Source organism: Myotis brandtii, unplaced genomic scaffold (assembly GCF_000412655.1).
Source record: "Myotis brandtii unplaced genomic scaffold, ASM41265v1 scaffold79, whole genome shotgun sequence".
NCBI lineage: Eukaryota > Metazoa > Chordata > Mammalia > Chiroptera > Vespertilionidae > Myotis > Myotis brandtii.
In genome coordinates, this window is record NW_005371173.1 from 1,716,183 (window position 1) to 1,728,924 (window position 12,742).

At 48.1% G+C, this 12,742-nt stretch overlaps 1 protein-coding gene across 3 annotated transcripts in view; it reads left to right on the forward strand.

Moving 5' to 3' along the window:
• Positions 1–2,672: 2,672 nt before the first annotated feature.
• Positions 2,673–12,742, forward strand: part of VIL1 (villin 1) — a 29,325-nt gene continuing 19,255 nt past the window's right edge. For 2 of the 3 annotated variants that reach the window (XM_014531053.1, XM_005883423.2), the window contains exons 1-3: positions 8,188–8,234; positions 11,857–11,941; positions 12,264–12,338. In XM_014531053.1, coding sequence (XP_014386539.1) covers positions 11,867–11,941; positions 12,264–12,338 — 150 coding nt within the window. In that variant the 5' untranslated portion in view covers positions 8,188–8,234; positions 11,857–11,866. Of the gene's footprint in view, positions 3,115–8,187; positions 8,235–11,856; positions 11,942–12,263; positions 12,339–12,742 lie in introns of those variants that run through there. The other variant, XM_005883424.2, reaches the window with a different exon arrangement.

Consider the following 12,742-nt stretch of genomic DNA (forward strand, 5'->3'; position numbering starts at 1 on the left):
CCACACACACACAGGGGAGAAGGGAGATCTGCCCCTTCCAAAGGTTGGGCCCTGCCCCCCACCCCCAACCTGTCATCCCCTGTGAATCCAGCCTCAAACCTCCCTCCTGGTGTCCCAGATGCTGATCTGCCCCCCAGGTCTCTGAGGGTGACCTGCCACGTGTATGATGCTGCCCCCTTTCCTTCCCTCGCCCCCCTCCCCTGTTCCTGGTAGAAAAGTGCTGGGAAGAGGACCTGCAGTTCCCTCAGTTCCATGAGCTCTGGTGTGAGCTGGAGCCTCGGAGCCTTGGCCGAGATAAGGCCCAGGTGGCCTGCTTCTGCCCTTGTCCTCCTTGGGGTGCCACTGGGTTTCCTGCTCTCCATGCAAACACTAGTCCCCCAGATTTGCATCCCACAGGCCCACAGAGGCCAGGGAGTCATCAGGGCTCCCAACTTGGAGACCGCAGTCAGCCTTTACCACCCACCCTGCACCCACAGAGTTCAAGGTAACCACATATACCTGCACTTCCTGTGTGCCAGGCACAGTGCCAGGACTGGGGACACACCATGACTAGGGCCTGCCTCTGCTCTCAAGGAACTCACACTCTAGTGTGGAGAAAGACGCATGAACAGATGATCTAAAACCTGCAATGCTGTAGATGTAGTTTGAGGAAGAACATGGAAGGCCGGGATGGGAGCCCGGGGGACACCTCACCCGGCCTGGGTGGCGATGCAGGGTTTGGAAAATGCATCCTGAGGAAGTGAGGCTAAGAGGAGTTTGGAAAGGAGGCGTGAGTCAGGTGATGGTGGCCTCAGCAAGGAGAGGCACCAGAAAGGAAGCCGAAGAGCCAGGAGCCCGCCACAGCAGGGAGTGTGAGAAATGACAACAATTTTGGAATTGTACGCGCCAGGGGAGATGGGAAATGACGCTGCAGAAGGCAGGAGGGGCCGGATAATGCAGATCTATAGGCCCGCCAAGGCAGTGGCCTTCTCTCTTGCAGGCGGTGGGTGTCTTTGAGGGACACGGGGACACTAACCAGGAAAGAGGTGTGCTCCATCCTGGCAGCTTCACGTTGGAAGATAAGTCAGGGGTATGGGACGGAAGACCTTCCCGGGAGGCCACAGCCGTGGAGGGTGGAGAATGGAGAATGAAGACGAATGGGGCACAGAGGCAGAGTGAAAAGAAGAAGGAAGGATGGATGTGAGCTAGGAGATAAACTTGACAGGAAGCTGTGGCTGGTTGGCCCTAGGGACGGGGTAGAGGTTTTGGAGATGTCAGCTGCAGTGAAAATGACAGCCCGGTATGGAACAGACATTCACTATTTGCCTGTCACACACACACATGCACACGCACACACATACACACGCAGAGCAAAGGAAACGGGCACCCGATACACTCCTGTTGGCAGGAGTGTAAATTGGTACAACCTCTTTGGAGAGTGATTTGACAATACTATTTTTCAAAAGTAATTTTTAGCCCTGGCTGGGTAGCTCAGGTGGTTAGAGCATTGTCCAGATACACCACGGTTGCAGGTTTGATCCCCAGTGAGAGCACATACAAGAATCAACCAATGAATGCATAAATAACTGGAACAACAAGGTGATGTTTCTTCCTCTTTCTCTCTAAAATCAATTAAAAAAGAAAACCTATCCATATTTTATTTTTATTTTTTTAGCAGACATCCTTTGATCCAGCAATTCCACTGTTAGGAATTTATGCTGTAGAAAGAATGCATATACATATATCCTTGTATGTATCCAGTATTAATTGCATCCTTGTTTGTAATAGCAAAACACTTGAAATAACCTAAGTGTCCACCAATGAGGGACTGTAAGTACACTTGCTCTATCTATACCAGAGAATACCATGCATGGGGAAAACTGTGAGGTGGGACTATCCACGCAGATATAGAATGATCTCCAAGATAGACCAGTAAATGAAACAAAGTAAGATTTATAACAATAGTGATGGTGTATTCCCACTAAAGAGCAATATAAAGGTAGACAAATATACATATATATTTTTGTTTACTCCAGTAGGGTAACAAGAAGTGGGAATTGTGGCTAATCCTGGGAAGTAGTGCTGGAGGACTGGGTGGGACTCATCTAAGATGGGAGGGACACATTTTTACCAACACCTGTTTGTGTTTAGTAAATGTACCAGGTACATTTTTTAATTTTTTTAAAGGTAAAAATTAATTTAAAACAAAAACAACAGTCAATCTTCTAAACATAACATCAAAACAGAACTCAAATTCCATGTCTTTCCTTCAAATAGTCATTGCATGCCTGTACCAGGCACTAGGGTACAGCAGCGAGCTAAACAGATACTGTGGGGAAAACAGGGTTAAAAAGTAATTACAAAACAAGAAGAATAAGGTGGTAAATAAAGAATTTTAAACTTCCGTGCTGCCCTGGCCAACGTGGCTAAGTTGGTTGGAACGTTGTCAAGCGGCATTGGGTTTGATCCCAGGTCAAGGTGCATGCAGAAGGCAATCGACCCATGTTTCACTTTCACATCAATGTTTCTCTTTCTTCTCTTTCCCTCTCCCTCTCCCTCTCCCTCTCCCTTCCTCTCTAAGATCAATAAAAACATGTCCTCAGGTGAGGATTAAAATAACACTTTTGTACTGTCAGTGCCAAATTATCACCCCAAGATGACTTATGATTGTAAATGGGGGAAAGTGCCTTTACAGTGGAATGCTGGCAGTAAGCAAGGGAGCAAACTTCGCATTACTCATGCTGCGTCAACTTGACTGCATATATCGCCGAGTCAATGCAATGTGAAGTACACAGCATCACCTTTGCCCGTGCTACTCAACCGTGCGGTTCAAGAACCAGCAGGCACATCAGCTTCGCCCAGGAGCGTGTTAAACAAGCAGGATCTCAGGCCCCACCCCAGACCTACTGAATCAGATTCTGCATTTTAAAAAGGTTCCCAGGTGATTCTTTGATACTATAGTTTGAGAAGCACTGGCCTTCAAGTATTCTTGAAAAAACCTGTTTAACCAGGACAAACCTTTAGAGGTACTTTCAGTTTGTGGGGAAAATAGGAGGAAGAGGAACAAATTAAGACACAAAGATTTAGACAAGTCCACAGTGTGAACATTCTACAAGACAACTGTCCTTGACTCAGGTAAGTCAATGTCATAGAAAAAAAGGCTGGGAGACTGTTCTAGATTTAAAATCACTGAAGAGCCCTGGCTGGTTTGGCTCAAAGTTTAGAGCAGTGGTTCTCAACCCTGGCTGCACATTAGAATTACCTGGGAATCTTTTTAAAATCCTGATTTCTGGGCCTCATCCTCCAGAAATTCTGTTTCTTTGTTACTAATCTTGTGGCCCCACCTCGTAACAAAGAAACAGAATTTCCGGAGGATGAGGCCCAGAAATCAGGATTTTAAAAAGATTCCCAGGTGATTCTAATGTGCAGCCAAGGTTGAGAACCACTGGTTTAGAGCATGGGCTGAGGACCTTCTCGGTTGCAGGTTCGTCCTGGCCCCTGTGGGGCACCTGTGGGAGGTAACCATCAATGTATCTCACATCTCAATGTTTCTCTTTCTCTCCTCCTCTCTCTAAAAAAATCAATGAAAAAAAAAATCCTGCCCTGACCGGTTTGGCTCACTGGATAGAGCGTTGGCCTGTGGACTCAAGGGTTCCAGGTTCGATTCCGGCCAAGGGCATGTACCTTGGTTGCAGGCACATCCCCAGTAGGGGGTGTGCAGGAGGCAGCTGGTCGATGTTTCTCTCTCTTCGATGTTTCTAACTCTCTATCCCTCTCCCTTCCTCTCTGTAAAAAAAAAAATCCTTGGGTGAGGATTAAAAATAATACTGAAGATAAAGGATTAAAAAAAGAATACTGAAGATACATAACAATAAAAGGACATGCAGGATCTTAATTTGATCATGAATCAATAAAAACAGCTATTAAAGTCCTTGTGAGGACAATTGGAGAAATTTGACCATGAACTGGATAGAAGATGATATTATAAATAATTTGTGATACCATTCTCATGTGAAAATTGTATTCCAGTTATTTTATTTATTGATTGTTTTTATTATTTTTAAAAAATATACTTTTATTGATTTCAGAAAGGAAGGGAGAGGGAGAGAGAGATAGAAACATCAATGATGAGAGAGAATCATTGATCAGCTGCCTCCTGCACGCCCCCCACTGGGGATTGAGCCCACAATCTGGGCATATGCCCTTTACTAGGAATCGAACCTGGGACCCTTCAGTCCAGAGGCCGGTGCTCTAGCCACTGAGCCAAACCAGCCAGGGCTATTGATTGTTTTTAGAGAGAAAGAGGAAGGGAGTGAGAGAAACATTAATGTGTTGTTCTGCTTATTAATGAATTCATTGGTTGCTTCTTTTCTTTTTTTAATCCTTATCCGAGGATATTTTTTCAAAGAGAGTGCAGTGAAGGAGGGAGGAAGGAAGAGGAAAAGAGAGAGAGAGAAACATCAATGTGAGAGAGACATATGGATTGAATGCCTCCCGCACGTGCCAAACAGGGTTTGAACCTGCAACCCAGATACATGCCCTTGACCAGGGATCTAACCCACAACGTTGGGGTATCAGGACCATGCTCTAACCAACTGAGCTACCTGGCCAAGGCCTTGGATTACAGTTATGAAAGAGAATGCCCTTATTCTTAGGAGATGAGTGATAAACTAAATATTTGGGGCTGAATAGCATGATATATGCAACTTACTTACACACACACACACACACACACACACACAGCAAATGAGAATTTTTGAGCCCATCAGTGTTTATTTTATTTATTTTTATTTTTTTTAACTTTTTTTTTTCCAAAATATATTTCTTTATTGGTTTCAGAGAGGAAGGGAGAAGGAGAGAGAGATAGAAACATCAATGATGAGAGAGAATCATTGATCGGCTGCCTCCTGCACACCCCCACTGGGGATTGAGCCCGCAACCCAGGCATGTGCCCTTGACTGGAATCGAACCTGGGACCCTTCAGTCCACAGGCCGACGCTCTATCCACTGAGCCAAGCCGGCTAGGGCAATGTTTATTGTTATACTATTTTACTATCATTTATATTTTTCTGTTTTTGACATTTTCATAATAAAGAAATTGGAAATAATTTTTAAAAACATAGGTTCTCCTCCAAAATCCAGAGGCTAAATTAAAAGGGAAGCACCACAGTGGAGTAGAGAACCCATAAATGACAGGCAGGTTACCAATCTTAATGCATTAACTATATAAGCAATCAACAAATTACTTTAAAATTCACAAAAGAAGACATAGGCAATCCATATATTTAAAAATGGTCTATCCCACTGGTAATAAGAAATATATATAAGTCAACACAATGCTGATTTTCTTTTTGACATTCAAACAGACAGAGATTTTCTTTTCTTTTTTGGAGTAACCAAACTTTATTTGTAATAATAATTCTTTATTGTTGACAGTATTACATAGGTCTTCTTTTTCCCCCCATTGACCTCCCCCCGCTCCTCAGGCCCTCACCACCCCATTGTCTGGGGCCATGGGCCATGCATATATGCATACAAAGTTCCTGGTTGATTACTTCCCACCCATTCACCCTCCCCCACCTTCCCTCCGAGATTCCGAACTCTGTTCCATGCTTCTGTGTCTCTGGATCCACTCTGTTCATCAGTTTATTTTGTTACTTAGATTCCACATATGAGTGATATTCATGTGATACTTGTCTTTCTCTGACTGACTTATTTCACTTAGCATGACACTCTCCAGGCCCCTCCATGCTGTCCCAAAGGGTAAGAGATCCTTCTTTTTTACTGCTGCATAGTATTCCATTATATAAATGTACCACAGCTTTTTTACCCACTCATCTACTGATGGACACTTGGGCTGTTTCCAGATCTTAGCTATTGTAAATTGTGCTTCTATGAGCATAGGAGTGGATACATTTTGATTGGTGTTTCGGTTTTTTTAGGATATATTCCTAGAAGTGGGATCACTGGGTCAAATGGCAGATCCATATTTAATTTTTTTTAATTGATTTTTTTACAGAGAGGAAGGGAGAGGGATAAAGTTAGAAACATCGATGAGAGAGAAACATCGATCAGCTGCCTCCTGCACGCCCCCCACTGGGGATGTGCCCACAACCCAGGCACATGCCCTTGACCGGAATCGACCCTGGGACCCTTCAGTCCGCAGGCCGACGCTCTATCCACTGAGCCACACCGGTCAGGGCCATATTTAATTTTTTGAGGAAACTCCATACTGTTTCCATAATGGCTGTACCAGTCTGCATTCCCACCAGCAGTGTACTAGGGTTCCCTTTTCTCCACATCCTCACCAGCACTTGTCATTTGTTGATGGTAGCCATTCTGACAGGTGTGAGGTGATACCTCATTCGGACAAAGATTTTCTTAAAAACGAGCCCAGGGCTGGGAAGAATGTAGAGAAACAGGCAATCGCCTGTCCTCCTGTCCTGAACACGGGGCTACCAATTAATGCAACTTTTCTGGAAGGCAGTTGGCCTACTCGCATCTTTGACCCAGCAACCCCACTTGTAGGAGTTTATCCTAAAGAAAGAATAATGAATGCAGTCTAATGGCAAAGAATATTACCACAGCATTCTTGGTAGAATCGAATAATTGGATATAATTTAGAAGTCTGAAAACGAGCTATTGGTTACAGAAACTATGCTATCTAATGGACTGCCATGGGACAATGAAAATGAAGTTGCAAAATAACAATCATGTCACAGAAAAAGATACATGTATGTTTGGTAATTGGCTTCCTCATTCCCAAGCTCCACGGGCCCTTCTTTCACCTCTAGAACTTGTTTGCTAAGCCCATGTCTTCTAGGAATTACTTTTTCTGCCTCTGTAATTTACCCAACAAATGTTCTCTTACAGAAAAAAAGTATATATATGTAGGTAGACCAATCAATCCGTAGATAGGTATCATATACATATAGTACACATACGCGTTGAAAGAAATGCTAATAGTGACTTATCTGTAGATTGCCTTTATAGTGGAATTACAGATAAGTTTTTCTTTCCTTTTTGCCTGTTTGTATAATTGAATGAACATATACTTTTTATTCATAAAAGGTATTATTTTCTTTTTCTTTTTTAATATATTTTTATTGATTTCAGAGAGGAAGGGAGAGGGAGAGAGAGAAAGAAACATAAATGATGAGAGAGAATCATTGATTGGCTGCCTCCTGCTGGGGATTGAGCCCACAACCCTGGCATGTGCCCTTGACTGGAATCGAACCTGGGACCCTTCTGTCCGCAGGCTGATGCTCTATCCACTGAGCCAAACCAGCTAGGGGAAGGGTATTGTTTTCAAAAACAAAATCTCACTTGCAGTGTGTTTACGCTTAACAGGCTGCACGTGAGAGCGCTCACACTTGCACACACCTGCACATATGTGCACACATAGAACATCTGGTCTCCAGAACTCAGGGAGGTGTGGTCAGGAGGAGGGCTGCCCTCGCCCAGCCCACTGCATCTCACCCTCCAGGAGACCGGAGTTCAGAGGTGACAGGAGAATTTCTGCAGGGACGCAGGCTGGAGGGCAGCTGCCCAGGATGCTGAATTTGTGGGCAAAGCCAACTTCCGCACTTGAGAGGGTCGCTCTCCTTTCCCATCCTGAATCCTGGGCCCCCGGGCTCAGGAGGGAATGGAGACTGGCTGCTGGGAGAGGGTGGCAGAGTCCAAAGGCACTGGTTTATGGCAGCTCATAAACACTCCAGGTGGAGCCTGAAGAGGGGTGGGGGGGCAAGAAGAACAATGTGCCCCCTCTGAGCGAGTGTCATGGCAAGTATGAGAGACTTCTAGGATGTCAGGGTCCCATCTGTCCTGGAGGGACCCTGCGAGTGAACCCCTGGCCCTGCATCTCTGGCTCTGGGGCTCCCTTGCCCCAGGAACCATTCCCCCAGAGGAGGAGAGGGAGGACCGCGGAGCCTGTTCCCTGGTGGGTGCCATCCACCACAGTGAGGGCCTGGGCCCCGGGCAGAAATGCACCCCATCCCTGGCAGAATGCGGGAGCCCGGGGTGAGGGACTTCGGGTCTGGTTGTCGAGCTGTCCTTAGGCTCCTGGCTCCCAGGGACCTGCTGGGCACCTGCCTCCCTACCCCCTCGGCCATTCTCTCTCTCTCAAGGGCCCTATCTTTCCTTATATGGTGAGGGCAGTTCCTAGAGGAGGGGGGTGGGGACAAAGGTCGCTCTCCCGCAGCCAGCTCGCCACAACTCCCTGAGATCTCCCAGGTGGCAGCTGCCTTCTCCAGCAGGTAAGGCAACCCTGCGGGGACACAGGGACCATCGGGCCCATCGGTGGTGGGAGAGGACAGGGTCCCTCGCTTCTCTCTGGCAACGTGGGGCCTCCTGAGGGGGAGGCTGGGCGCCCTGGAGTCTGGGAAGAGCCGTGAGCCTGTGGCTCCCTTGGCTTCCAAGTAAAGACTTGTGCAGGCTCCACCATGGACCCTGCCTGCTGCTAGCCCACGCCTCACTCCAGGTGTCAACCATCCCCGTTGCCCGGACCTGAGGAGAATCCAGAGGTGCGGGACTTTGGGACTTAAAATTCTGACAGTCCTGAGCTAGCCAGGACTCACTGACCTCACTCCTCCGCTCTCTCACCTCTTTACCCATTTCTTTTTCATCTGAAGTGGTTTCTTTCTCGGTGTCACCATCCCCCTGACACTCCTGGGATCTCAGGACTCTTGTCTCTTGGGTCCTAGGGTGTGATCAATAGCCATCAGGGGTTGAATGGGCAAAGCAGAGGCAGGGGACTGGGTGCTTGGCCCTGGTCCACGAACTGCCCATCTCCCTTCCACCAGGACCCATTGTCCCCTTGGCCTCACCAGCCACTATGGCCCCAGTCAGCTGAAATGGGAGTGAAGGCAAGAGACGAGTCCAGACTAGGGTCTTGGGACACACTGACCACCCCCTTCCCAGGAAGCCTGCTCAGACACCCTCAGGGCCGTAGGCTGTGGGGCTGAGGCGTGTCCATCCCTCTGCTGTTACTGGCCCGGGGAAGCAAGAAGGTGTCCTTGTTTCGGGGACAGTCACATCTCTGTCCAGCTCAGACTGCATGAGTGAGGACTAAGAGCTGTGACAGCATCCCAGGCTCCTGGAGCCCAAACTCTGAGGACAACAGGGCAGCAGAAAAGAAAGGAAAGATGGGACCTGGCTGGACAGGAACCCTAACTCCCTCCAAGGCCCCAAGAATGTCAGTCCCCTTCCATTCCACAGTTCAGTCTTCCAGCTATTTGCTGAGCACCTACTATGTGCTAGGAGCTGGGGGCTGCACAGACAAACATGTCTAGGTCCTTGGCCTGGAGGACCTCGGGCTTACAAACAGGTCGTTTCATCACCATGTGGTCGGAGGACAAGACAGCCATCGGTCCAGATGCTTTGGGGCCCCAGACAAGGGGCCCGAAACTAGCCTGAGGATTCTGAGACAGTCTCCTGGGAGAAATGAGACCTAAATTGAATCCAGAAGAACATTTAAGTATTAGCCAAGTGAAGAAAGGTGGGGAGGGCTATCAGTAAAGGGGACGGCAGGAACAAGGACAGGGAGGGGAGGGTGGGAAGCAGCATGGGGGGCCTCCCTATAACCACTTGCCCACCCCTGGCCACGAGGAGGCTCCCCCTTATCTGTCCAGGCTGCTGGAGGTCCCCAATCCTGATTTCTCTCTCGGGAGCTTTTTCAAGTCCTGCTTACCTGAATCTCCTCTCTGATGGGCAAGAAGTACCTCCTCGTGTCCACCCTCTATTCCTCTTGCTGTTCATCCTAGAATCAGAGCATGTCCCTGGTGGGACTTCAGAGATCATCTAATTGCCCGCCCCCCCCAACCTAGATGAAGAACAGGGCCCATGTTCATACAGCCAGTGTCAAAGAATCTGCCTCAGAGAAAAGGGGATGTCGACAAAGGTGGTGAATGAAATAAAACAAACATTCTCTTCCTTTGCACCCAAATTGGTTGTACTGAGCCAGGAGTCCTGGCAGCCTTGGGTCCCTGTGGGTTGAACTCATGGAGGGGAGCAGGGCCAGCGGGGACACCAGGCACAAGCTCTGTGATGGCTATTGGCAGGTGGCTCTGATCTGCTGGAAGGGAGGCTGGGCCAGGAGACCTTGCCCCAAACTCCAGAGTGCCAGGGCGAGGGGTCACCACTCAGGACTCAGAAGAGGGAGTTACTGAGCAGTAAAAGGCCAGGTCATTGTCCCAAGAGGTGACTCAGAGTCAAGGTGCAGAGATTAGATAGAGTCCAGGCTGTCATTTTGAGGCTGGATCTGTGGGGCACCCTGATCTTTCATTCATTATGGATCAGTTCAAGGAGCACTCATGGAGGGTAACTCTGCCAGGCTGGGTGGTAGGCTCGGTGGGGAGGGGCAGCAAACCAGGGACGAGGACAACTGGGGACCAGGTCGTCCGCCCTGGTTCATATCAGAATCACTGGGGAGTTTTGAAAGCACCCATGCCTCGCCTCTCAAAAGGCAGAAAATAAAGCACCCATGCCCAGGCCCTACCCCAGCCTAGTTAAATCAGGATCCCTGGGGAGTGGCTTGCCCACTGGAGAGTCAGTATCATTTAAAAGCTCCCCAAGTGATTCTGATGAGCAGCTGAAGTGGAGAACACAGTTACAAGTCAAAACCAAAAGCGTCATAAACGATACCATGGAAGGGCTTGGGAAGGGGAGGTTTCTCCCAGCTGAGCAGGTGGAGGGTGGTTCACAGTGGGGAGTTCACTCATTCATTCATTCATTCATTCATTCATTCATCCATCCATCCATTCATTCATCCATTCATCCATCCGCTCAGCCACCTACCCACCCATCTATCTATCCATCCACCCACCCACTCAGCCAGCTAAGTGCTGCACTGTGCTACATGGGGAGGGAGTATTCAGTACTAAAAAAATAAACCTGACTCCACCCTTGTGGAGTCTACATCTTGTGGGCCAGGAGAACAGTGATTGAGGGGTGTTTGGGGTAGCTGGGAAGGAACAGGAAACTGATGCATACACTTTTTTATTGTGGTAAAACACACAACATAAGATTTGCCATTTTAACCACCTCAAAGCCTACAATTTGGTGGCATTCAGCACATTCACAGCATTGCACAGCCATCACCCTCTATCTAGCTCCAGAATTTTTCAACATCTCAATTGGAAACTCCATACCTGATAGCAGTGATTCCCAATTTTCCCCAACAGCCCCTGAAAACCATACTATCTCTATAGATTTGCCTAGTCTGAGTATTTCATATAAATGGAGTCATATCATACAAGCCTTTTGTGTCTGGCTTCTTTCTCTAAACATAATGTATTCAAGGTTCATCTATATTAGAACATGTACCGTACTTTTTGTGCTAAATGATACTCCATTGTGGGAATATGCAACCTTTTGTTTATCAATGCACCTGCTGGTGAACATTTGGGATGTTTCTACTTTGGGGCTATTGTGAATAAGACTTCTATGAACTTCATGTACAAGATTTGTTTGAACACCTGTTTTGTCAATTCTTTGGGTGCATACACTTTTCAGCCCTTATTATTCTTCGCTTTCTTTAAAAAAAACAACACCACACACACACACAACTCTATGATTTTTTAAAATCAATCTTTGATGAAAATTTTCAAGAAGAAAAATTATTTGAGGCTAGAAGGGCCTTAAGTGATAGGCTAAGGAGAGGGGGCTTTATTCAGAAAGTGATAGGGAGTCAGGTGTTTGAGGAAGAGAGTGACAAGATTAGAAATGAGTCTCAGGAAAAAAAAGAATGGGTCTGGGCCCTCAGCCAATCAGGGCCCAGAGTAGGGAGCCTAGCTCTCAGGGCTGGGCTGGAAGAGCAGCACCTGAACTCCAAGCGCTCCCAGCTCCTCGGTCCTTCCTCTCACACTTCTTCCTCCTTAGGCTCGTCGCCATGACCAAACTGAGTGCCCAAGTCAAAGGCTCCCTCAACATCACCACCCCTGGGGTGCAAATATGGAGGATTGAGGTGAGGTCTGCCTGGGTGTGGGGTGGGGAAGAGGACCGAGGGAAGAAAAGGCCGGGGATTATGCTTGCTGTCCTCCAATCCTTCCCTGCTGGGTGGGAGCCCCTGGTGCCAGTCTCCAAGTGCCTCTCCCCTATCCTCGGGCATCGGCCTCTTCCCCTGCTCCTTTACCTCCTCCCCTCCTCATATCCCTTCTCCTCATCAGCTTTGTCATGCCCTCCTCCTTCCGGCTCTCTGCCTCTCCCAACTCCTGTGTTTAAGGGTAGAGGAAGCTGGGGTCCTGAGTGGTCCAGGGCAGCCCCTCTGACCTCCCTTCTCTCCCCAGGCGATGCAGATGGTGCCTGTTCCTCCCAGCACCTTTGGTAGCTTCTTTGATGGTGACTGCTATGTAGTCCTCGCTGTGAGTAGGGGCGGGTGGGGGAGGGGGCTGAACAGAGAGCAAAGCCCTCTGTGGGGTCAGGGAGGAAACTTGAGGCAGGGGCAGTGGGAAGAGCTGGCCTGGCTTCAGCCCCAGACCGTTCTCACCAGGTGTGCCCAGGTGCCCAGCTTAGCGGCAGCTCTGTAGGCTCGGAGCTGTAAGAGGCTTTTCCTGCCCTCGGGCCACTGAGCTCCCAGCTGAGGTGACCTTCTGTGGATTCATAGTCTTGGGGACCTTCTGAGCTAGTGGAATGTCACCCTACTTGAGTCCACATTTCCCAAACTCACAGCCATCTTCATATCACCTTCTTGGTTTTAGCCACATCCTGGTACTACCTGTACTATTAATGCATTTGTATTGTTTCTCAAAACTTTAAAATATATATA